Raw genomic sequence first — 27660 nt, 5'->3', positions numbered from 1 at the left:
GAGCAGCGTGAAATTGATAAACAGATTTCGGATTTCAAAACATACTTTAGCTTTAGATCCTTTACATATTAACAAATATATATCGGAAATTCTATTTGATATAATCGAAAGTTTAAGCTTACTTTTATAAAATTGCTCTTACAGTCTGCAAAAAATAATAAGCCAGATGCAATTCGAAAATTAAGGAACAATGCAATCATCAACATTAACTGAAATAGATAATTAGATAATTTTAGCTTATACGTCCATTATACATAAAATGCGCACGCGAAAACGTATTCTGCACTTGCGCACACTCAGATGCGCAGTCGTAAAAGGTCTTACGCGCACGCGTGAACGCCTCTGCGCATGTGTCAACGCGGCGCATGCGCAGAAAGTTTTTAGTTTTAATGTCCGGATTATAGATCATTCCGAATTATGGGTGTCCGAATTAACGACTTTTGACTGTATTGAATTTACAAGAAAAGCTAGAAATTATTGAAATTCTGGAGAACAGTGCATCATATGATTTTTTTTTTTTTTTTTCTCAAAATTTCAAGCAATGAAAACATAAATGAGTCTTCATTTCAAGAAATTGTGAAAGATAAAGATACATATAAGGTATATGGAATAGCTACTAATTCTTTTGCTTCCCAAAATTTTTAAGACAGTGAAGTCCTTTGATGTTAATTTGAATTGAGGATTATAATCAAAAGCGAATTCCCTTAAGTCAACTAGAAATTTAAGCAAAAGTATTCAATCTTTTTTTTTTTTTTTTTTCCCACTTAAAAAAATGTCTGAAAACAAAAGTGATGAAAATTTTCCATCAAACTATGAATGGTTCTTTTGCTTTAAAAACATTCAGATAATAATAATATCTGAATATATAATGTTCGCGCCGTAGGTGAAAACGCAAGTGCAGATAAAGAAGTAGTGTTAAAATTCCCAGAAGAAATAAAATAAATTATTGAAGAAAAATGTTACCTCAATGAACAAATTTTTTTAATGTGAATGAAACTGTGTTATACTGGAAGAAGCTGCCTTCTAGTGTGGTGATGGCGATAAGGAGCGCGCCTTGCGCCCTCCGATAAGTGTGGCAACCCTAGAGGAGAAGCTTCTTACGAGTAGCGAGCAGAGCGAAACAGGCAGGCTGTCGGGGAGTATGCGCGATGTTCCTAAATAAAGTTTAATTTTTATTGTGCACTATGTCTTGTTAATATTTATATTAATGCAGTAAGAACATAATCTGTGATATGGAATTCGAGGATTGGTGGTAAAAACATAACAGGAAATCACCATACTAGAAAGTATTTGTCAGAAAAAGAGCAATCTCACTTAGGCTATAAAGCACCAAAGCATTGAATTACCTTACGGTTTGGACAAAATCTATTTAATGATGCCAAACTGAAGCCCATGCTTCTATATATTTAAAGGGATGTACTAAAAATCTCATTACCTGTGTTTTGGCATTCTAATAATAAGAAAGGTTGGTTACTAAAGTAGTGTTTAAAAGTTGGTTTAAAAATTATTTCTGCCCCTCTTCTAAAAGTTACTGTAGAAAACAAAACATAACCTTTAAAGCATTATTGTTATTAGGTAATGTACCAGGTCATCCTACAGACTTTCTTTTCTAATCTTTGTAGTAATGTCAGAATTCATTTTCTTTCCACAAATACTACCTCTGTGCCCATGGATCAAGGGGTTATCTCAGTATTTAAGGCTTTTTATTTGAGAAGGACACTTTCACAGGCATTCGAAGCAACCAAGTGAAAATGCCCCATCTTTGGTCACATTTTGAAAAAAAAAATAAGAATATATAAAATGTTATTGAAAATATCAGACAAGCACGGATTAAAGTGAGTAAAAATAATGAGAAGAGTGTTGAAATATGTTTTGCCTCATTGCACTAATGATTTTTGTGGCTTTGATTTTCAAATGGCACAATCTGAGCAGAAGACATTAAATTTGGGCATGGTTTAGGCTTTGACTCATTGGATGCTGCCAATGTTATGGACTGTATTCGAACGGAATTTCAGTCTCTTGATGACAAATCTCTCATCGACATAGAAGAAGAGCGACCTTATAAAGAAGAAAGTGAAACTGAAGAAACTGTGCAGATGGGGGATATTTCACATTGAATGATCTCGAAGAATTATTCAATGCCATTGAAAGAGCATGTGAAGTAATTGAAGAAAATGATCCAAATGAAAAAAGTAGCCTTGAAACAAGGCAAAAATTAAAATTAATGCAATTCTTTTTATTGCATGATGAATAAAGGGCGAAAAATTGGTACAAAAAACTTTGATTTTCTGGGCCCTTTTTTATTTCATTTTGTGAACACACAATAAAATATTACAAACAGTAGTGTATTATGTATTGTCTTTTTTACCCTTTTATTATTTTCCATTAATTTTAAGAAAGTGCATAAATAAATATTTCTGTTTTCACAAAATTTGTGAACAAATTATTTATTTTACTCTAGAAATAACATTTCACTCAGTGTGGCTTCATTTAGTGCAGTAGGTGCCCACCAGCGGCCGAGCGGTAAAATCATTGAACACGGGTAGTTCGGTTTGAGGTTCGAATCCCGCGAATGGGCTGGCTGCATGGGTGTTTTCGTGGTTTTCCCCATGTGTAACGTGTATACGAGTCAGCTTCCCTTAGAAAGTCCTCCACGAAGGCATCCCTCCTCTTAGGCAGATAGCCCTCGAGGCTTTGCAATAATTAAGTAACCTAACCCATTTAGTGCAGTACTTTAGAGTAACCAATTAACAGTACAGAGTGAGGTATTCCTGTATTTTTATCATTTAAAAAATATTTTGTTCATTGATAAAACTCTCCTGATTTCAAAGCCTCCTGACTTTTTAGTGTTGTAAGTTAGCACGTATGTGTGTATATAATGGTTTTAACGGGTCTAGCTAATGCAATTTCATGTATCCAGCTCGTAATTAGTAGTAATAGGGAATAAGAACTGCATTTATTTAAATAACTTAATTTGTTAATCAATGTCAGATTAAATTCAGTATCAAAATTAAATATTGTATGCTTTTTCGAATGAATTGTACATGTGTGCTAGACTAGTCATTTTAGGTAGCTAGCAAGTACGGATATATATCATCATAGTTTTTTCTGCAGTAGTGTTTTATTTGCATATTTTTTAATTTCAGTATGTTTATTAGATAAGTGAATTTTATTATCTTTTTCAGTTAGCAAGAAAAAGAATGAATCTCTCACTGTCTCGAAAACAAACCAAAATTATGTGAACTTAGAAGAAAGCAAATTACCTGAGCAATCAGCAAGCTGTGACAAAAAACCAACATCAATTCCAGAGGATGTCAGATTGAAACTTCAGAAGGTAATTCATAGTTTTGTGGATTTTATTTGAATAAATTCTGGCATTAGGATATTTAAATATGCTTTAAAATGAGTGCTGTGTTTATAAAAGTATAATTTGTAAGGTATGCATTTCATTTCTACTGCGAAGATAAATTAGAAATTAGCAGCACTATGCAAGATTTAAGCATATACACTATGCAAGCAAAATTCAAGTTGAAAATTTAAAAAAATCTTTTTATGCTGCATATTGATGTTGTATGTTAATATTTCATTATTTACTTGCTAGCCTTCAATTCCTTTTGACAAAACTCGAATTTTAAAGTATTCCAAAATTTAAATGCTATCTTAGGCATGATTAAAAAAAATATTCTACTCTTGTAAGGAAAGAGAAAATTAAAATTACGGACCCTGTCAAAAGTAATGCAACCCCCAGAAATTGTTCTGTAAATTGTGGATTATGCATTGAAAAGAAATGCATATGTCATCCAATAGAATTGATTTTATTTATATGCCAATACCATAATATTTATTATATGGCAGGGGTCCTAATAATAATATGCAATGTAATTTTTACACATGTTACAATAGCTGGCACAGGATGTGGCATACTGTTACACAGTAGGCATTTGAAATCCCGTGGTGCAGCTTACTATGCTACTTCATCCGTTGGCATAGAATGACAACATTTTTTGGTGGCTGTGAAAGAGGACAGCTCTCATGTAGTCCGATGATGCAAAACCTTAATGGGCATCTAGCCAAGTTTTAGTATTCTTCAGTGGTTCAGGTAATTATGAAATACAACTTTATCTCAGGTGCAGAAAATTAAACCTTATCACACTTCAGTGATGAGACTGAGATACATTTGATATATAGTTTTACTGAAATATTTACAAGTTAAATATTATTAATTGGTTTTACGTTTTAAAAATATGCCTCTCACAATCTCTCTTTGTGCCATTTTTCTCAGAAAAAAAGCAAACATAAAAAACATAATAACGAGAACTGAAATAACTCTTGCGCTCATGCGAAAACTCTCGGATGACACGCCACTCTCTTTTTTAAGCAATTTCCATATACTCCCCACCTATACTCATGTTAAGGAGCATAACAATATTAACATTAATTAACATATGCTTAATGCTAATTAATAGGACATGTATAAAGGAATAACATATAGTAACTTACATCAAAAACACAAATGATGCTCTATAATTAAATGGACATAATAATCAATAATATAAACAGTTAAAAGCTCAAAAAATGACATCAAACATCTAAAGTAAATTTCAGTTGGATATAAAAGCTGGACAGCTCTTATGAAGCTTACACAGCTTTGTTGTGCGAATGATGCACGCTTGTATATGTACATCTCATCCCACAATTACTTCTTCAGCTACTCCCATATCCCATAGTAGCTTAGATTGTTTTGGTCCTTTTACTAATACAACGTACCTTGTCTGAAGGTTATGCTCAGTTAAAGGATTAGCAAAGTTATGAGTGTTTCTAAGCTGTAGCAAATATTACTCTTTTCACTTGATCCATACTAGTTGTAAGAGCTTAGACTGGTAAAGCTTTTATCTAATTAGTTTCTTTGTCCGAAACCTTCTTAAAAATTGCTCAGGCAAGTTAATGGTGTTGCGTCCTAGAAGGAAAAATTGTGAGGGTGTGAGAGTGCGGGGTTCACCCAGCTCATTGCTCTTGTAAGTTAAGGGTCTACTGTTTAACGCACACTTGAGTTCAGTTAATATTGTAGAGAGCTCTTCAAGAGTCAGTAATGCTCTACCTAAGATTTTGTTCAGAGGATGCATCTTATTAAACGCTCACAAAATCTTCCCCACCATGGGGGGAACGTTCAGCGATGAATGTCCATGTAATTCCTTTGGATGTTAGGATGACGCTGATTCTTTTAAATACTCTGATTATTTCACATTTTCACATGTGCTGCGGAAATTCTTGGCATTATTAGAATAAATCACCCTCTTCTCACTATTAAACATCATAATGAAAAAAATTAAACCTTTGTTGACATATCTGAAATCCCTTCAGTGTGCACAGCACAAGTGACGGCACATGCAAATAAGGTTATGTATACCTTTTTGTGGATTTCCACTTTTTCTCTAATAATAGCAACTCCAGTTAACTGAATATTTACCACTGTGAACGGATTATTTTCTACTACACGATCTCTTGGTAAGTGACCTGTTAGTTGTTTGGCGGTCTTCACTGCGAACTTTTTATACATAAAGCAGGCATTAATAATTTTTGTTACCACTTCCTTTCCCTTAGGTATCTAGAAATTATTCCAGATTCTAGATAATGCTGATTCCACTCTTGGATGGAAAGACTTCACATGTTTGTTTATAACCACAAAGTTGGTAAACTTAGATTTTGGCAATATGGCTGGGTATTTTTCATTTTGCAATAAAACAGCTTGCTCTCAATGTCCTTTGAATGCAATAAACCTATATTGTCAAGATAAGGTACTATACAGTGAAACTTTTAAGTGGTATTTGTTTATTTTCCTTTAATAACTGTGTCTTGGTGAAATAACTGTCACTTTGTACTCTACTAATCCAATATTCTTCTGCTTCTTTAATCTCTGATGCTGATAAGGGGTCATTTTCAAAGTCTGTTTTATTCAGCCTTCTCAATCGTTTTACCCAAACCATAACTCTTAAGTAATTTCCTTAAACTGCTAAATTTACTGTCATCTATAACAATTTCTCTTGGGGGGACAATTGCATGAACAATTGTATTTAGTCACTCTAAAACTTGATCATCAGCTATTTTTGCTTTAAATTTTTGTTTCAGCCATTGATTGTTAGGACATTTCAACCAGGGAAAACCACACTACCAAATGCTATCGTTGATAAATGAGTGAACATTTTCTCCTCAAGTTAATGTATTTGCAGGATTTTCTAATCCCGGACAATAGTTCCACTTGTGAGGTGATGTACACTCCTGGATTTCCAACACTGTATTCGAAACAAGTTGTTTCCACTCATGAGCCAATCCTTTTGTACACTGCAAACAAATTTCTAAGTCCGTCCACAAAGCTAACTTACCTACCAAATCCTGAAACACTTTTGATAAATATTGCCCTAACCTAACTGCAACTAGGGTTTCTATCAATTGTAACCTAGGGAGGGACAGCTTTTTTAATGGTCACATTCTACTCTTTGACGTTACAAATGACATAGCAACTTCTCCTCTTTTACTCTCGCATCTAAAATATGCTACCGCTCCATAAGCAACAACTGATGAATCACAAAATATGTGAATCTCAAATGAATTATTATCACTTACATTTTCTAGAAAACAGTACCTCCGTATTTTCATCTCACTCAATCCCTTAATCTCCATGTACCACTTTCTCCATTTAGATTGCAAATCCTCTGTCAATTCTTAATCCGTATCTACGCCTCTCTCCCATATTTCCTGAATAAGCCTGTTACTTCAAACAACAAAATGTGAGAAAAACCCAACAACATCAAACACCTTAGCTGCTGTAATCACTACTGATCTCTTAGTGTTTTGCAAATTCTAAACTGGTCAACAATGACTAATATCTATTCTCAACTTATCTTCCAAATTTCAGACTAACCATAATACCTTATTACTTCTCTCACCCTTTTCAACACACAACCTGACCTGATTCTACAAATCTTACAACTCTTTAGAGTTAGCATTTAATTTCCTTAAATTAAAACTTGCATCACTTAAAACAGACACCACTTTGGAAGAAAGATTGAAAGCTGACTCAACACTATCCACTTTTATGCAGTGCATTGTTGCAAACCATTATACAGTACAAAGTCCGTAATCCGGACTCATCAGGACTTCGGCGATTCTGGATTAGAGGTTTTTCCGGATTATAGATCATCAATTTAGTTCTGGTAAGATAGCATGCAGAAATTGGTGGTCAAGCCATTTATTCAAAGGAATGACAGCTTGATCCAAAATGCTTAGCTATAGCTAAAGAGGAATTTAAATTTATGCTTGACAATGGAATAATTCGTCCATCAAACTCCCAGTGTTCAAGGCCCCTTGCACCTTGTTACGAAAAAGGGCAGTTCATATCGGTCTTGCAGAGAATACCGCCAATTGAATATGCAGATGATACCTGGCCAATACCCTATTCCTCGGATTGAAGATTTTCATCGTATTTTTAAAAGTGCAAAGATATTCTCTAAAACTGATTAATTCAAAGCTTATTTTTAAATTCCCATTGCAAAAGAATACAAATGTAAAATGGCTATCATCTCTCCTTTCAGTTTGTATGAATTTAACACAATGAGTTTCGGTTTAAAATATACTCCTGCAATGCTCCAACGATTGTCTAAATAGGGGATTAGAATTTGTTTTTCCCTTTTTAGACAATATATTCATTGCATCCAGTACACATGAAAAACACGAAAATCACCTTAAACTAGTTTTCAAAAGACTAAATATTTTTGGTTTAAGAATAACTATTTCAAAATCTGTGTTTGCTGTTCAACAAATCCAAGTTTTTAGGATTCCTAATTACACCTCAGTGCTCCAGTTTTTTGCCAGAAAGAGTTTGAGCTATTACCAACTACAAACAAGCAAAAACAATTCACGAACTTAGAACTTTTCTTGGAATACTTAACTTTTGTCGTCGTTACCTAAATTATGCAGTGAATCAAGCATTGTTACACGAGTATCTTAAAGGAGCTAAATGGACAAACGTAAAATTCAATGGACTGAAGAAGCTGAAAAACAGTTTGAAAATGTATGAATGACATGGTGAACACCGCACTGTTGTCTTTTTCCAATTCTGAACCTACCTCTGGCATCCTTTAGATAGGGCGATTGGCTCAGTATTACAACACTATGAAAGCTCATCTTGGAAACCAACAGCATTTTTTTCTAAAAAATTAAACGATACTCATAAAAAATATAGCACGTATGATAGAGAACATCAAACACCTTAGCTGCTGTAATCACTACTGATCTCTTAGTGTTTTGCAAATTCTAAACTGGTCAACAATGACTAATATCTATTCTCAACTTATCTTCCAAATTTCAGACTAACCATAATACCTTATTACTTCTCTCACCCTTTTCAACACACAACCTGACCTGATTCTACAAATCTTACAACTCTTTAGAGTTAGCATTTAATTTCCTTAAATTAAAACTTGCATCACTTAAAACAGACACCACTTTGGAAGAAAGATTGAAAGCTGACTCAACACTATCCACTTTTATGCAGTGCATTGTTGCAAACCATTATACAGTACAAAGTCCGTAATCCGGACTCATCAGGACTTCGGCGATTCTGGATTAGAGGTTTTTCCGGATTATAGATCATCAATTTAGTTCTGGTAAGATAGCATGCAGAAATTATACAATTAAAAATGTGAAACCGTAATTTATGAAATAAAGAGCAATTATGATCTAAAGGATATCAAAATTTACAAAAAAAATGCTTAATATTTATTTGTTTACTTTAGTAACCATTTCTATCAATGTAAGTTTTTTAAGTTGCTTCATTTTTTTGTGCTAATACTTTCTCTTTAATTTTATAAACAGACATAATTTCTTGTTCAATTACAAAGTTCCACAGTTCAAGTTCTGTAATTGCTGTGTCGAGAATACTGACTAACTTGTCAGTAGAAATTTTTTCGTTTTCAATAACGTTCTCTGTTACCTTCTTCATTATTGGAAGCGCGCATGGGTAAACACTTTACACGCATGCGTAGAGGACGCGCACATCAAACGCCCATACGTAAGTTTGTTGCTTTGAGGTCCAGATTATAGATCATTCTGGATAATGGACGTCCGGATTAGAGACTTTGTACTGTACTTATCATCAGTGTTCTCAAAAATGGTTCATTTTCATTGCATTTGAAAGAAGCATGCCAGAGATTAGAACTTGATCAAACAGATTTCTTTCAGGCAGGTATCATAGCAAGGACACCTAAGCATCATAACAAGTGGCATCCTCAAGCCAGCTATGCTCGTAGATGGTGAAATTTAATTGGTTAAATAATTTGCTGAATTTTATGTCACTTAATGAATTTCTGTTTTCTGTTGTTCATGGAACTAGTCCTCTCTTTTCTTTGAGATTAAATGTATCAGTAATGTATAAGGGTAAATAAGGTTTGAGGTCTTTGAGGTTAAGTGCCTTGTATGTATTACCGTGTCCACTGGCCAAATAGCATGATTTAATGCAATTTATGGATGACTGTGTCCTTTAGAATTCCACTGTAATGATTGGCAACCATTGTCAAAATTTCTGCCTATGGCCATTAGGATAATGCATAAGTAACAATGTATTAATACAAAAACCTAGCAAACCAATTGTGAATAGTTCTGTGTGCTTTAGTATTGCTCCTGTACACATCACATGACATAACAATGCATTGCATTTTAACCTTTTAAGGGGGAAGTAAAGTGTAATGTTACAAAAGATAGGATTGTTTTAAGCCACTTCATTGTCTTTATCAGTGGACATGGATGCTTTTGTTATATCTCTTTTGTATACTGCTTCATTTATATGTACAGGTATCCCTGTTATTACACGATTTTGCTCTTACATGATATAAAAATTGTGGAAACCCTCATATCTCGTGCTGACACAGTTTCTGTATAGCATGTTACTGAATATGCAGAAACTCTCTGATAATACTTTATGTATGTATGTATGTATTTCAGTAACACAATTTTTATTCTAAACATTTTCAAAGTTGAATACTATGCCATTATATATGATACACAACAATAATCTATTCATATACACAAAAATAAAATAAATTCTAGGCATGCTCACTTTCTCACATATTGAAATTCTTTTGAAATTGAGTCGTGCCCATTATTTACACAGTATATAGGTGCTCCGAGTTATCATTTGGTATATTGCATTGGTAAATAAAAACGTTTTGAGTATGTGCTACTAATTAGCTTTGTTCATTTGATAGGGCAATTGTAGCAAAATTATATTTCAGTTCCACATTATCTCTGAACGTAAAAGAACTATTTTTAGCCAAAAATTTATTTCTTTGGAGATAAAAATACAAATTGTGAATCCTTTGTCTAAAGGAGAAAATACATCTGATATTGCAAAAAGTGTAAATTTAAAGAGGCAATAGTGAGAAGCATTAACAAACATTTTTTGTTTTTAAAAGTGTTTGGAATGCATACCTTTATTTTATATTCATTATTAGTTTCGTATAGCACTGTTTTACACAACACAGTATTTTCTAGGAATATATGTGCTGGGTTAAGGAGTGATGCCTGTAATTTGGGTGTATATAGGGATCAGTCATTAGTAAGCTATGCCATGGATTCTCAACTGTAAAAGGAGAATTCCCTTCTATGAACTCCTCCCTAACTATGAAATTTCTCTCTAAAAGGGAGAATTCCCTTCTATGTTTTGGTGTTATTAAACATTTTCTATACTTTTTGTCATTTAATATATATTTTATATATTTAATTATGAGATTAAAAATAATCTGAATCTTAGTAAATGTTATCGAAAGGAGGGGTAGTAATTTTATGGCAGTGTTGACAGGGATGCATGGGACGAAACAAGTTGAGAGTAACCGAGTTATGTGGATTTGGCTCAAACTTCTAAATAACCTAATAATTGTAAAAAATCTCTTTCTTCTTCCAAAATTTCTTTGGGAAAGGGTGTAGTTTACATTGGTGATATGTAAATGTGTGATGTAATAATGATAATAATAATAAAGTTTTAAAATTTGGAGAAATTAAAGATGTGATCATACAGAAGTTTTTTTTTTTTTTTTTTTTTTTGTAGGATAATAAAGCAAATTTTGCAGAAGATCTGTTTTCTAAAGTATTGAGAAATACCATGTGCAATTTAGTGTGTTCCTCTGAAAAGAATAGTGCATAGACTATACTAGTAATATTTTATGCTTTTAATTACTTGACAACTGCTTAGCTTCATTTAAATAAACCTAATTGTGAAACAATAATTGTGATTACCATTGAAATTATTAATTTGTTAGTGCTTAAGGAAACATTAGATATTGAAATTATTGCACATTATACTAAATTGTAACTTAAGGGAACAGGCTGTATACAATGTGCACAGACTGCTAGTAAAATAATGTTAAGATTAGTTGTAGTTAACAATCAGGTTACCTTCTAAAAACATGACTTGCATTTATTCCTAACTAGTGTATAATTAGAAAAATATTACATTATTAAATTATCAGCTGTTATTTCTTTTTCTTTCTTTCTTTCTTTTTTTTTTTTTTAAATGCCAATTTTCTCTAATTTTAAGTTTCCCCCAACTTGTATATAGGTTATTGAAAAATATCCTAGTGGAATGTATGCTGCTGATTTTCCATTGCTTTATGAAGTAAGTAATATGCTTTCATAAACTTTATTTTATATATTATTCTTAAGTGTTCTTATGTGTTTGCTTCTGTTTCTGTTTGTATAACTAAGGTATCAAGTGTTTGTTCAAATATAATACTTTTCTCTATGGTGATATAATTAAGTGATGTTATATGATGAAAAATCCATTGTATGCTCAAAGTACATCCTTATCACCATGGTTGGCATATTAGATATATTATCCAAATTACAAATTCCATTATAGCTGAATTTGTTTTCATTAAATGTCCTCAGAAGGCATATAGAATAAGAGATTTTTCTCTTTCCTTACCCTGTGCCTTCATTTTGGAAATTGAATCATGTCAGGCTAGAATTGTGAGATTCAGAGTTGAGATTCTGCCAAAGGAACTGCTGATTTTTCACATTTCCTCTTCTACAGGTGGTCCCTGGACAAAAATGTAGTGGTTAATAACTCACCAAATGAATTTGACAATTTAATCACCTGGATACTCATCTTTACTTTTTATAATTCATTTTAAATTTAGCAGCACTTAGGGCTAATTTCTAACTTTTGGTACTATTGTACTTACTTCGTGCATCATCGACTACTTTTGAATGGGGGATAATGTAAGGGACTTTTCTTCTTCCTTATCATGAGTCTTCATAGTTTAATTTAATTAGAAGCACATCTGGTTACCATTGGGAGGTCTGGACTGCTTCAAATAACCCTAATGGCTTTGCAAAAGTCATTAATTATTTTAAATTATTTTTAGTGATTAGTTATTTTAAACTAATTTATATTTATAATTATTTTTTAAACTACAGTCAAAAGTCATTAATCGGACACCCATAATCTGGAATGATCTATAATCCGGACCTCAAAGCTACAAACTTTCTGCGCATGCGTCTTGTTGACGCATGCGCATAAGACCTTTATGGCTGCGAATATGCGTGAGCGCATGTGCAAAATACGGTTACGCATGCGCGTTTAATGTATAACAGATGGTATAAGCTAAGCTAAAATTATCTAATTCAGTTAATGTTGCAGATTGCGTTGTTCCTTAATCTTCGAACTGGATCCGGCTTATTATTTTTTGCAGACTGTTAGAGCAATTTTATAAAAGTAAGCTTGAACTTTCGATTATGTCAAATAGAATTTCCGATATGTATTTACTAATATGTAAAGCATCTACCAAAGCGAAAGTATGTTTCGAAGTCCATTAAACAAAAGTGGAATTGCTACAAAAAATGACCTAACCATCCCAAAATCTGTTTATCAATTTCAGGTGGCTCTGCGGCGGGGGATGGAGGGGAGATGGGGGAACGGCGTGCTATGAATTGGAAGTTGATCTGTCAGCACTATCCGTATCTTCAGGGCAGATGTTTTCAACGCTGCTGTGGGCAATAAATTGGAAGTTGATCTGTTAGCACTATCCTTATCTTCAGGGCAGATGTTTTCAACGCTGCAGCGCAGCAGGCAATAAATTGAAAGTTGATCTGTCAGCACTATCCTTATCTTCAGGGCAGATGTTTTACTTTTATTTGGCTTATAATTCCTTACTAAATGTAGTATTTCTTCTTGATGTATTCTGTCTTTGATATGATTTAAATCAAATTCCTCGTCATTATAATTTGCTTCCGATAGTGAAGAAAGTGACACAGAAGTTATTGAAAACGAAAAAATTTCGATTGACAAATTAGTCGGTATTCTCGACATAGCAATTATAGGACTTGAACAGCGGAACTCTGTAACTGAACAAGAAATTATGTCTGTTTATAGAATTAAAGAGAAAGTATTATCACAGAAAACGAAGCAAACAACTTACATTGAAAGAAATGTTTAATAAAGTAAACAAATATTAAGCTCTTTTTTTTTTGTAAATTTTGATACCCTTTAGATCATAATTGTTCTTTATATCATAAATTACGGTTTCATATTTTTAATTTTATAATTTCTGCATGCCATCTTACCAGATTTAAACTGATGATCTATAATCCGGAAAAATCGATAATCCGGAATCGCCAAAGTCCCGACAAGTCTGGATTAATGACTTTTGACTGTAATATCTATATTATATGTACTACTATTAACTTTTTAAAACTGTGTCAAGTTCTAAATTCTTCTTTTAAAGTAGTAAATATTGTATTGAATTCGAAAAAACAATGTATTTATGTAATTATTCATCATTTGGTTGTACTGGAAGATTTTTGGTTTCATGTCACATCTCTCGGTATCCTTGGAGATAGCTAAATCTTTAGCCTTAAATAAGGAAAGTGCTTTTCAACAGTAAATAAAATTTACCGAATTCATGAAACTTAAATTGTTCATATTTCATTATTCCATCCCTAGTGATTAACAGCAGGATTTTTCTTACTATATTTTATTGGATTTGAATTTTCTTAATCTACTGTAGATGTTTTTAGAATTTTTTATAAAGATTCAACCAGTGTTTCATCATTAAAGTTATATTTAATTTTCTTTTATATCAATATATGGTACATTATTAAGTGTGCCCTTACAATAATATATACATAGTATCACATTAATAATTTTATTTTATTTTAATCAAGTTTGAAAATGCTTTGATAAATTCATGTTTTCTTTCTGCACTGAGGATTTTCTCAATTCCAGAAAAGTAAAAATTGGAATTAGATCAAGAATATTAAATTTAGAATATCTAATTAAATATTAATGTCTCAATCATATTATAAACAGTTAAATAACATAACTGATGCATCATAAAGCAAATTAGATCAGTTTTTGAGTTCTTTTGAAATGGTGCCACTGTGCAGCTCGAATACCTCCTGAAATTCCCAGTTTTTCTTATTTGAATGCTAACAGCTATATGGTTAATAATGATATTAATGTGTGGCTGAAAGCATGCTGGATTTGAAAAAAATTGAAGTATTAATTGCTGATTGAAGGAGATGCAAGAATAAAAAAATTAAATTAATCTAATTGTAAAACGTTATACAGTCAAAAGTCGTTAATTCGGACACCGATAATCCGGAATGATCTATAATACGGACCTCAAAGCTACAAACTTTCTGCGCACAGGCGTTTACGAGTGCACGTAAGACCTTTACGGCTGCGAATATGTTTTTGCGCATGCGCGTTTAATGTGTAACGGACGGTATAATCTAAGCAAAAATTATTTAATTCAGTTAATGTTGCAGATTGCGTTGTTCCTTAATCTTCGAATTGGATCCGGCTTATTATTTTTTGCGGACTGTTAGAGCAATTTCATAAAAGTAAGCTTGAACTTTCGATTATGTCAAATAGAATTTCCGATATATATTTACTAATATGTAATTTGTATCTACAAAGCAAAAGTATGTTTTGAAATCCGAAATCTGTTTATCAATTTCACGCCGCGGATTGGAAGTTGATCTGTGAGCACTATCCTTATCTTCAGGGCAGATGTTTTTATTTTATTTGGCTTATAATTGCTTACTCAATGTAGTATTTCATCTCGATGTACTCCGATATGATTTAAATCAAATGCCTTGTCATAATAATTCGCTTCCGATAGCGAAGAAAGTGACAGAGGTTATTGAAAACGAAAAAATTTCGATTGAAAAATTAGTCGGTATTCTCAACACAGCAATTATAGGACTTGAACAGCGGAACTTTGTAACTAAACAAGAAATTATGTCTTTTTAATAGAATTAAAGAGAAAGTATTATCACATGAAACGAAGCAACTTACATTGAAAGAAATGTTTAATAAAGTAAACAAATAAATATTGAGCTTTTTCTTTTTGTAAATTTTGATACCCTTTAGATCATAATTGTTCTTTATTTCATAAATCACGGTTTCATATTTTTAATTTTGTAATTTCTGCATGCCATCTTACCAGATTTAAACTGATGATCTATAATCCGGAAAAATCGATAATCCGGAATCGCCGAAGTCCCGACGAGTCCAGATTAACGACTTTTGACTGTAGTTGAGATTGCCATTGAAACAGTTAATTCATTTGCACTTAAGTAAATATTTAATTAGATATTGAAGTTACTGCAAATTATACTGAACTGTAATTTAGCAGTACAGGCTCTGCACAGTGGGCACAAATTTCTTATAAAACAAGGTTAAAATGAGTTGCAATTATAATCTAATATTACAATCTAAAAATACAAGTTAAATTTGCATCATCAGGTTACAGTATAAAATTATGAGATAATTTTACATCGTTATGCATTCTTTGCTCAAGTTTATAGTGTATGATTTTAGAAATTTATTTTAATTTATTAATTACAGTAATGATACAAATGTTTAAAGCTGTCATTAATAAATTTGTTGTAAATTATACCTGTAAAGATAGATTAGTAAAGATATAATTTATTAAGAAGTATGTATATGTTGCTTTTAAAACGTAAGTGATAGGTCTTATATTGCATGAAATGGCAACACTTCTCAGAAATGAGATCTGCAGTTTGTATGTATGATGAACTGTACATCTTGGGTAAAATAGAAGAACTCACAGCTGGCCATCTGTTCATACATATTAAATACACTAGTATGTAACATGCTATGATGTAGCGTGACATAATAAATAAACATTTTTAATTGATGAAGAAACATTATCAACTCTATGTATATTATGCTGAGGCTGGAGTTAGTTAATGAACGGCACTAAAATATACATGCTTATTGCTGTTTTTAAGAGATAAAATAACTTTTCGGAATGTTTGATTTCATCATAAAAGTTTTTATCTTTTCTTTCTTTTCTTTGAGTTTTATCTTTTTTTTTTGCCTTTCTTTGTCTAAATTTTTAGCAAGATAGAGCATCTGTTACTCTTCTTCATTGCACATACAGCATCAAGTATGTGTTGCTAGCCCAGAAATGGCTCAATATTCAGAATAATGCTTTCTACTATGTAACATTTCCACATCACCAATAAAACCTAAGCCATATCAAAGTGTGTCATGGAATTCCAGTAACCATTCAAGTGTAATTCTTTGATTCTATTTGACTGTAACAAAAATGTTTATTTAGGCCATTTGGAAGGAAATTATTGTCATAGTTTTTCTCTAAATTGCATTCCTATTGTAATAATTATTAAATATGAATAATTTTCCTAAAAATTGGAAAATTACTTAGCGTTCCTGTCAATATTCAACAGTGGAAACTTTTTAATTTTGTCTCAAGTAGCCGGTACAGGATCAAAACTATGTGTAAAAACAAGATTATAACTATTGAAATTTATCAACAGAATAATCTGTCTTACTCTGTAATGTATATGAAACAATTTAACAATAGAATAATTTGCACACTGATTCACCAGGTGTTTAAAATCACTGAAATTATGTTTAGATTCTAATTCCCTTGTTACTATTAAAGTGTTGTTTATGGACCAATATCTTTGAGATCAAAGGTTCCAAATTCTTTATTGTTAGTTAACTTACTGAATATGGCAAAACTATATCATGTGTAACATGTATACAAGCCAGTTTCCTTAGAAAGTCCTCCACGAAGGCATCTATCCCCTTAAGCAGATAGCCCTCGTGTGCTTTGCCATAATTAAATACACCATGGCAAAACTATGAGGGCGAGCTGCTTTCTAGTAATTTCTCACCAGGAGTGCCTTTATGAAGGACTTTCTGAGGGAAACTGGCTCACATTCACATTACGAATGGGGAAAACCAACTATGCACCTGGTCTGTTTGTCTGGGTTTGGAACCCAAGGCAGCTCAAACTACAAAGTGGTCTTAACACTCGACTACCGTTGGCCTTCTTTAATTCTGAACACGGAAACATATAACATGAAAGCTAATGATTGGCTGATACAAAGGCATTCAGAAAATTATCAGAGTGCTCATATTAAATGGCAGCACATCTGATCAAGAAATCGATCATAAGGATTCTAAAAATTATGTTCGTAATCTGTAAATCATATTGTTGACAATACGATAATTAGTATTTAAAAAATTTTCCAACATTAATATTTTGATTTAAATGTTGTTAAAATCACTTTACTAAACTACATCAGAAGGCCTTAATTTCTTTTAAGAACAGATTTTTTTTTTTTTAATAGTTTTCCTTTAAATTGCATGAATAATGTTGGCCTTTATTTTGATGATGTGGAAAAGTAGGTGAAATGCTAGGGTACATTTTAACAAATAAAGTTTTTGCCCTTTAAGCATAAATGTTATATATATGTATTATATTTTTTATATATTTGGTATCTGGTTGTGAAAATTGAACTTGTTTTTTGCTAATTTGAAAGCATTAGTTATAATTATTGGAAAAAATGTAGTTCCTGATGGAGTTAAGTAATCAAATAGATTACCTCAAACTTAGGGGCCCCTGAAGTAATTTCATATGGTCTGTGTTCATGTGCAATTTCAGTTATGTATTTGTTGCAGAGATTCCAAGATTTTGGTTATTTAATGTCTAAATTGACATTATTTTCATTAGCTTTAAAAATGCATGTGAGTAATATACCGGAAAATTCATAAGTGGAGCAAATTAGTTTACAGTGTGATATAAATCTCAGTCAGAGTTTGAATATACAGACTTTATGTACTTTTATTCATACTTGCCAAAAAATAAATACACTCAGTTACAAGTTTTGCACTAAGAATAATCACTTTGTTTGGAAGTTATATATGAAATTTATTACATGTATATATGAAAGCTACTTTTTAAAAAATTAATAAAAAAGGAACCTGATTGACTTATATGAAGTCCATGATGAAGATAATTTCTAGTAATTTCTCACCAGGGCTTCAAACTTTATTGGTATCAAAACACTGTCAAATCTCAAGCTGTAGTAAGAAATAAAGAAGTTTATAACTATTTGCATACATACAAGCATATATGTTTTTATTTTATGCATAAAAAATTTAATAAATGAAAGAAAGCAATTAGATTGTTATTATTCTCTGTCAAGTTTTGTTCCACTTGGAAAGTTTTTTCTAAAAATTCAAAGTTTTCACAATTTGTTTAATTTTAGTTTAAATTTAGTTGTTTAACAGTTAATTAATCATGTTAACATTATTTGAAATAAATGTCAATCTGAAAATTTTAATATTTACCTGCCAGTATATTTGAATAACAAAGCAGCAAAAATGTATTGCAGGTATTAAACTTGAGATTTCAAATAGAAAATATGTGTAGATTTGAATTTCCTCCCCTTCTGCAATATCACTCTTCTTTATGTATGTTTTGATAAATATTTTGTAAGTAAAGTTTAAAAGTTATTTTAAATGATTAATTTTATGTAATGAAAACAAAAAAAATTTAAAAGAAAAATGTTTGGCTTTTTAGCTGTTTATTAACACTATTTCACGCTGTTTCAATGCTTAACTGTCAGTAATGCATTTTATGCAATATCTAAGCTTTAAATAATGTTTTGTTCTATTGGCTGTTTAATATTTCACGTATTTGGATAAAGTTCACAAATCATTATGTAAATTTTCAGATATGAAATAAAAACTGCAATTTTGTTGAAAAATATTGAGCAGTCAGAGGATAAAGTTTGTAAGTTATTTCATTAACACTAAACTAGCATTTAGGTTATTTTTTAAAGTTTTTATACAAGCCTTAAATTTGCTGTTTATCTTGCTACTATTAATTTGCAATATAATCTTTGTGGAGGATCAGCTTGTTTGCGAGATTTCATTCTTTCTTTTCTTTTTTTTTCCAGGAAGTTAACCATGTTAAGTTTGATCTTTATGATCTGGGATACATTAGTCTGGCAGATTTTGTAGATCATGTTCCAGATATATTGAAAAGGAAGCGTATAGCTGGCAGTAAAACAGATTGGCTAATTTTCCCTGAAAATTTGAAAAGTAAATATAGTTAATATTGATACAGTGCAGTTTTAAAAAGAAAAACAATCAGGATGTAAACCTCCTCCTTCCTTATTTACATTATTTTTAAAGCATGTTTAAATATCAATGAGTAATTAAACTAAATGTTTGTGTAATATATGTAAAATGATAAATTTTTTTTTTTAAATTTTATAATTGTGATTAGACTGCTTATGGTTCACAAATATTTAGAATTTTAATAACAGATAAATCATGAAGCACTATAAAATATGTATAACATGGCTACCAACTTTTCCAGTTTTTATCAAATCTGGTAGATTATAAAATCTCCCAATTTTTAATTTTTACTACTGGTGCATCTGTGCCAGTTTACTCAATTAACTATAGAATGATTGTGAATGGTTGATATAACCATGTCATGCATTAGATGAAGAAGAGCACAAGAACAATCTTATATTGAATCTACATACGTGCTCAAATCAAAGTGAAGTGGAGAGAACATAACATAACTGACAGGAAGTCCCCATCTTCATTCGACCACATGAATGTTAGCTAATTGATTTTAACATTTGGCATTAGTTATTACTTGTATTACTCTCATAATAGTACTTTGATAAATAAAAAGCTTTTGTTCAGTACTCAAGATTTTGTCACTATTGAAGATTCAGAAAATTACAAATGAAACAAAATTAGTCAAGAAAGTATAAAATTTAAAATATCTAATTAAATATTAATATGTTTGCATCATTATCACATTACAAATAGTTCAATAACCTGAATCATGATTCTAAACTAAGTTTAAGTCAATTTGACATTCTCTTGAAATTGCCATGCAGTACGAAAACTTTCCAAATTTCAAGGTTGGCAGTTATGGTAAAAATACACAAATAAAAGCATGAGGAAAGAACTAAATACTGACATTCCTAGTTAGAAAAAAGACCTTTTACCTTAAATTGCCTTCATGCCATTTTTACGTCTGTTGGTATTAAGAACTATTTAATAACTTTTCAATATTTATTTTAATTTCTAGATTTTAAAAAAAAGTTTATTTAGTTCTACGTTAGATTACAGTGTCAGATTCATATATTTAAAGCCACCTTGCATGCAATTTTTTTTCCTTCTAAAATACCTTTAAAAATTTAAAATAGTGTTATATTTGGGCCAATGTAGTATTTTGAAACTATTTGCTGTAAGTGATAGAAATATATTTTAAATCTTAAATTGTAAAGATGTAAAATCTTAGACTGGGGAAAAATTAATTTTATTTTATTTATTTATTTATTTTAAGTTTTGATTTAATTAGGATATGTTTAGTGTATCAAATGGCACTTAATCCTCTAAATAGCGTGGTTTTGTGAATTTTCTCATCAAGACCTGTGTTTAAATGGCTTTTATTACTTAAATTTGTATATAATTATTTATTTTAGTCTCTATTTTCATAAAGTTTCATTCATTAAGATGATATTTTAGCATTAAAAAATGTAAGAAAGAAAAATATTTTAAGTTATAAGCTAATGCAGTGATGCAACTCAGGTAGTTAATATTAAGAATTTTCACTTACAAGTCTGTATTTAGATAGTAAAAATGTTTATTATTTCACAGAATTGCTTTAAAATAAAAGTAACAATTGACTTACATTCAGCTTCTACCCAGAAAAAGAACCTCCCATTTTTTTTTAATTAGAGGGAAAAAAAATTGTGCCTGCTTGTTTTATGCAACTTATTTATCTGTTTTGAGAATTTTCAGATTTGGTTTGAAACTGTTCAAATTTACAAATCAATGAGCTGCGAAAATCTTTTTTGTAACTTAATTTGTAATAATGAATGAATTCAATTTAAATTTTCCATGTATTATTATGCTTGCAGAAAAAACTATTGTTAAAGATATTTTGTCAAAAGACAGTGATCAGAGGATTTTTTACATTGAAAGAACTATTTGGAATATTAGGAAAATGTTAGCAGATTATCCAGATGGCATTACTTTGCAAGATTTTCTTCATGTGTATAGTGTAAGTATTATAAATTTCATTTGCTTATTTTTCTATTTTACTGTAATTCTGAGTACACTTTATGTACATGTAAGCTATAATCACTAATGATCAAAAAGGTTCATTTTTATTTAGAATTTGATACTGAAAAGCAAATAGGGAAATATTTTGATTCCAAATTATTGAATACTTTTGTAACTGGAATTAGCAAATCAGTAAAAAATATTGTGTGGGAACATCAGTTAATTAAATATTAGGTGTACTCATTCATACTTTTTTTTTTTTTTTTTGTAAATTTATTGTTTATTTGCAGAAACTGAAATACAGGGTGAACCAAAATTATGTGAATTTGTCAGAAAAAATTATAGAATTAATTATGTGAACACTGTTTGAGAGATAGCATTTACCCAGAGTTTTCATTTTACAGAGTCAACCTGACCACCAGCATGAGAAATGCACTCAAAACATCGCTCAACAGTACAATTTAGTGCCCGAACACACACCTTTTATTCTGTCCTTGAGTTTTTCAAGGTTTTGTACTATACATGCACTCCTTTATCATACCCCATAACCAGAAGTCACAGGGTGTGAGATCCAGAGATTGGGGAGGTTATAACAATGGTCCATTGCTACCAGTCCAACAGTCTGGTAATGTTTCATAAAAATAAGTAAGAACAGTATAAGTAAAGTAGGGCAGTACATCATCACGTTGAAAATAACCTTCTCGTCTAAGTTGTAGGGACATGCTATCAGTGGTAAATTCTTTCATCGTTTGCAGGTATTCATATGTGCATTCACATTGTTGTTGGTCGCATGTCAAGGTCTTTGAATAGAATTCAGTTCACTATCTTCTGTGAAATCCCTATTTCCAGACTGCAATGTCTTGTCAATTTTAATGGACTCCATAGTATGGCCTCCTTCACTATAGCAATTTTTACTTCACTTTTTCCAGTTCTAGATCGCCCCACATTTCCATGGTAATTGTCTGCTATTGATCTAGTTGCTGCATACTTCAGGTAAATATGATAAATTGTTAAATGAGTTGGTAGCTGTCTGTCTGGAAACTATTTTGCAAACCTTTGATGCACTTCTGACGCCGACTGCACACCTTCCATTAAGCTTGCAACAACTCTTCTCTTTTCTATGTGAGTCTGTCAGCCATGAGTACTAACAACCTGGAATAGAAAATAAAACAAAATTAAGATTGTTCACATAATTTTGACTCACCCTGTATATTTTTATTTTGAAAAATAATCTTTATTGTTTTTGTTGATGTAGTCTGTTACCTTTATTATGAATTGCATTGTTTAAATTTATCATTCATTTCATCAGTTAGGTATCTTATTCACAAAATAAAGATATAAGTTTTTAGAAAGTGCATTTATTGCTTTTAAATTGCTCAATATATTAAGTAGTTGCAGTTGTAATATTAGAGAAAAAGTATGTTAAATTTACCTGTTTAAAAGGAAAAAAGTAAATTATTTAGGCATATTATAAGATAAAATGTATTTATTTAATTATTTGAAAGATATATTTCTTAAAAAGGCTTATGCTAGTCGACTCGTTTGGCACATATCTTTTAAATTACTAATCGTACATATATTTAATTTTTAAAATTTTTTATTCGTGGTTAATTACAGGTAAGTGTGTAGTGTTATGCTGAGCATTTACTTGTTAAGTGCTTTGTCCATGTGCCTGGTATACTTAATGGTAAACTGTTAAATTTGCACTAGAATGAGCCATGTGTACTTAATATTTCTTCTGTCCAATTATATAAAAAATCAACCACCCATTACTTTTTTCAGTAATTTCTAATAGATTTTGACTTTAATTATGTATTAAATATGGGAATATTTTAGATGCTAGAGTCAGTGAAATTCAATGAAATATTCGTCTGTCAATCAATTCAACACCTTTTTTTTTTTTTTACTTTGCAGATTAACAATGAAGAGCCACTCTATGTCAGAGAGCTTGGTTTTAGTGATGTAGAAAGTTTCCTTTTAAGTGTATATGAGCGAGTCCCTTTGCGAGTTGATACAAATGGGCGTAAGTATATGACAATTTTCAGAGCTAAAATTGTTAATGTGTCTTGATTTGTAGGATAGATCAATATGGGACATACTATGATATATGTCGCCTGTATATATATCATCACATGATATATACAGGTGACAGTTATTGAACTATATAAAATAAAACATAAATTATTTAAAAACTACTTAGTGCACAATATTGAATCAACATGTAAATGTCACTACAGATATTCGGATTTAGGTTATGACATATTTGATATGCCTGCCGTCTTTGGCTGTAATGTGGCGCAGGTGAATGGCAGAATACTGCATGACTCGCTAAAGTGTCGAAGCAACAATGTTGTCAATGACCTCCTGAATGGCAGTTTTAGCCCAGCAATGGTTTTGGGGTTATTTCTGTACACATTGTCTTTAGCATAGCCCCACAAATATGAGTCACACATGTTCAGATCGACAGAATACGGCGGCCAAACGAGTCCCATTCCAGTGGCCTCTGGGTACCCCAGAACTAGAATGCAGTCCTCAAAGTGCTTTTCCATGACATCAAATGCTCTTTTGCTCTGATAGTATCGAGCTCCGTCTTGCATGATCCACATCTTGTGGAAATCAGGAGCACTTTGTGTTGCGAAGCGGTATCTTAACTTTAAATTAATAAACCTAAGAATACATCACTGCGAGTGGACTGTAAAATTTAACCTTTATTCGGCGGTTTTAACTTTCGAACACAACACAGCACAAAGTAACACGACAGAGTTACAATTAGCGGTTTTAAGAATGCAAGAACAAAATGCGAACTACGCATACAATCTGTGCATTGCGAAATAATATCTCACAGACAGGCAGAGAGCTCTGGTGGCTGAAACATTCCGCCCGGCGTTGAAACATCGTTTCAAACTAAATAGCTTTTACAAAATGAAATTATCATAACAATATTAAATTATGCAAAAATGTATCATCAAAATATTCACAAGAAAACATAATATGAAATTATGCAATGAAACTAAATTATTCTCAAAACAGATGCACAGAAGCCTTGATACAATTCAGGAACTTATATAGCTAAAGCAAAGTACAAAGTTATAATGCTTTAGGAAAAAAACTTAATTATTGATAGGCAAAACACTAAGTTTGTGAATTGGCCTTTTGAAAACTCCGTTAGCGGTTTTGATCTTCACGATACGCACAATATTATCTGAGCTAGGAAAATCTTCCTGGTTTTCCTCTTCGAGACACAAAGCGCTTTAAAGCGGCAATAAATGATTCTGATGTAAGATTACCTACTAATTCAATATGTATAGCTCTTGTAGTAAAACACACGAATACACAAATGTAGCATTTCATTGGTTTTACTCCTCGACCTTGCCTGGGCTTCACTTGAAATGGCCCGGCGTAGTCAATTCCAACTTTGGAGAAAACCTTTGACGGAACGACTCTAGACGATGGTAAATCAGACATTATCTGGGTAGATGTTTTAGCTCGTACACGATGACATTTCACGCATTTCCAAATCTGTTGTCTTACAACTGACCTAGCGTGGATTATCCAATATTCTCTTCTAATTACTGATAGCAATAGCAGGGGGCCTGCATGAAGATGGAATATATGAAAATGATTCACTATAATCTGTGTTATGTGATGTTTCTTGGGCAACAAAATAGGATATTTTCTGTCCTGCGCGATGTTGGATTGTCTTAATCTTCCTCCAACGCATATAAGTCCATTCTTATCGATAAAGGGGTTCAAAGAAAGGATCTTACTACTTACTTTGAATTTAACGGTTGATTCTTTTTCAGAAAATTATATTCATTAAAAAACTCATCTATTTGAACTACTCTAACAATTGCATTTCTAGCGTATTGCAATTCTTCGGTTTTAAGGTAACCCTTAAGTCTTGTTGCGGTAGATTTAGCTGAATTATTCGCAAACCGAAAACACCATGCGATGATTCTTTTAAGTTTCAAAAATGATGAAACTTCATTAAGGACTGGAATTTGCGAAGCGACTGTTCCAATTGAACAAGAAATATTTTTCCGTTGTTCCCTTAAAGACTCTTCTGAAAATGGTAAGTTGATAGAGAACGGAATATTATTTGAATTAAGCCACTGAGGACCTGTCCACCACAAGTCATGAGTAGAAAGTTCTGAAGGCAAAAGACCTCTTGATGCGCAATCAGCTGGATTCTCCTTTCCTTTTATGTGATTCCAATGCGATGAAGGTAAGACTGATTGAATTTCTGAAACGCGGTTGGCTACGAAGGTTTGCCAGCGTGTTGGTTCTGATTGTATCCAGGACAAAACTATCATTGAATCACTCCATGCGTAAATACTGTCAACATGAATTTGCAATGAATTCTGCACAGCTTGAACCAAATGCACTAATAGAACTGAGAAGCAGAGTTCTAAACGAGGAATAGAGATTACTTTCAGGGGAGCTACGCGAGTTTTTGATGTTAGTAGCTGCACCGAAATTGAAGAATGATTTGAAGACTTTAAATAAATCACTGCGGCGTAAGCTTTCTCTGATGCGTCACAGAAACAATGAAGTTCTACATTTGTAGATTTGGGCAATAATACTCTCCTAGGAATATGAATGCATTCAAGATTTGCGATATCTTCACAATAGATTTTCCATCTTTGATTGATTTCATCTGGCAAGGGATCATCCCACGAGATTTGTAATTTCCATATGTCTTGAAGCAAGATTTTTGCTGCAACTATAAAAGGTGCTAACCAACCAAGTGGATCAAAGATTTTCGAAATAGAAGATAAAATTATTCTTTTAGTAGAACACTCTCTGTTTTCGAGATTTCCAAAGTGACAAGTAAACTCGTCTTGCGTTGGATACCACTCCAAACCCAATAATTTTATTGATTTAGTATCAACTACTGCACATGAAGAATTTGAGTTCCGAGCACTCAAAGCAGTTTCCAAAATCGAGCGATCATTAGTACACCATTTATGCAATTGAAAGCCACCTTTTTGTAAAAGTTCACTCAGTTGTGAAATTAACTCTACTGCGTCTTCTACTGTGTCTGAACCAAGTAGGACATCATCAATATAACAATTGTGTAATATTATTTCAGCTGCCTTTGGGAATTTAGTTCCTTCCTCAATTGTTAGTTGTTTGAGTACGCGAGTAGCCAGGTATGAAGCGGAAGTAGTGCCGTACGTAACTGTGCACAACCTGTAAGTTTTAATCGGCTTCGATGGATCATCTCTCCAAAATATTTTTTGGTAATCGCGATCTTCATCATGAATTTGAACTTGTCGATACATTTTCAATAAGTCGTTAGTAATGGCTATGGGATAGCATCTAAACCTCAAAAGAATAGTAAATAAGTCGTCTTGTACCTTGGGACCATTCATTAGCGTGTCATTAAGCGATATCCCTGATGTAGTTTTGGCACTAGCATTGAAAACGACGCGTAATTTTGTGGTAAGACTGGATTCTTTTAGCACGTGATGATGAGGTATATAATAATGAAAATTTACTTTATCTGGATTATCATCGGATAATTCTTCCATGTGTCCAAGTGATAAATATTCGGACATGAAGTCTTTATACTGTTGATATACTTCAGGAGTTTTTATTAATTTTTGTTCCAGACTAAGAAACTTGCGAAAGGCTGATGGTCTGGAATTACCCAACTCATTTCTTTTAGGCTTGAATGGCAGTTTTACTGAGTAACGACCCTTTTCACTACGCACGTGATTTTCCACGAAATGATTTTCACACAATCTTTCCTCTTTAGTTAAAGGTTTCGATGTGGGAATTTGTTCCAAATCCCAAAATGATTTAACTAATTCCTCCGTGTTTACGTTTAGCGTATTGACTGAAACCTGCTTACGGTTTGGGAATTCAAAATGTGTAGTTCCAGCAATTATCCATCCTAACTTAGAACAACATGCAAATGGAAGATTTTTGCCCCTTTTAATTACCTCGCCATTTATTAAAGTAAGGAATACATTAACTCCAAGTAAAATATCAATTTCTCCCGATTCATGAAATGTAGGATCTGCTAAAGTTAAATCCTGGAAATTTTCATATAAATTCAAAGGTAATTAAAAGGGACAAAAATCTTCCATTTGCATGTTGTTCTAAGTTAGGATGGATAATTGCTGGAACTACACATTTTGAATTCCCAAACCGTAAGCAGGTTTCAGCGGGGCGGAATGTTTCCTGTAATTTTGTCTATTATGTAAGCGGATGTTGAAATT

At 32.0% G+C, this 27660-nt stretch overlaps 1 protein-coding gene across 1 annotated transcript in view; it reads left to right on the top strand.

Annotated features, from left to right (window-relative positions):
* Nucleotides 1-1988: 1988 nt before the first annotated feature.
* The window catches only part of LOC118192583 (tudor domain-containing protein 5-like), an 85637-nt gene continuing 59965 nt past the window's right edge, over nt 1989-27660 (top strand). Inside the window, exons 1-6 of the mRNA XM_085813814.1 lie at nt 1989-2073; nt 3186-3334; nt 11609-11665; nt 19297-19441; nt 21289-21431; nt 23348-23456. Coding sequence (XP_085669940.1) covers nt 1989-2073; nt 3186-3334; nt 11609-11665; nt 19297-19441; nt 21289-21431; nt 23348-23456 — 688 coding nt within the window. The remainder of the gene's footprint in view (nt 2074-3185; nt 3335-11608; nt 11666-19296; nt 19442-21288; nt 21432-23347; nt 23457-27660) is intronic.

This window comes from Stegodyphus dumicola, chromosome 1 (assembly GCF_044657685.1).
Source record: "Stegodyphus dumicola isolate Sdum_Otavi_A_Nest chromosome 1, ASM4465768v1".
Taxonomy (NCBI): Eukaryota; Metazoa; Arthropoda; class Arachnida; order Araneae; family Eresidae; genus Stegodyphus; species Stegodyphus dumicola.
The sequence above is the reverse complement of the archived record's forward strand: the minus strand, read 5'-3'. Positions and strand labels throughout refer to the sequence as shown.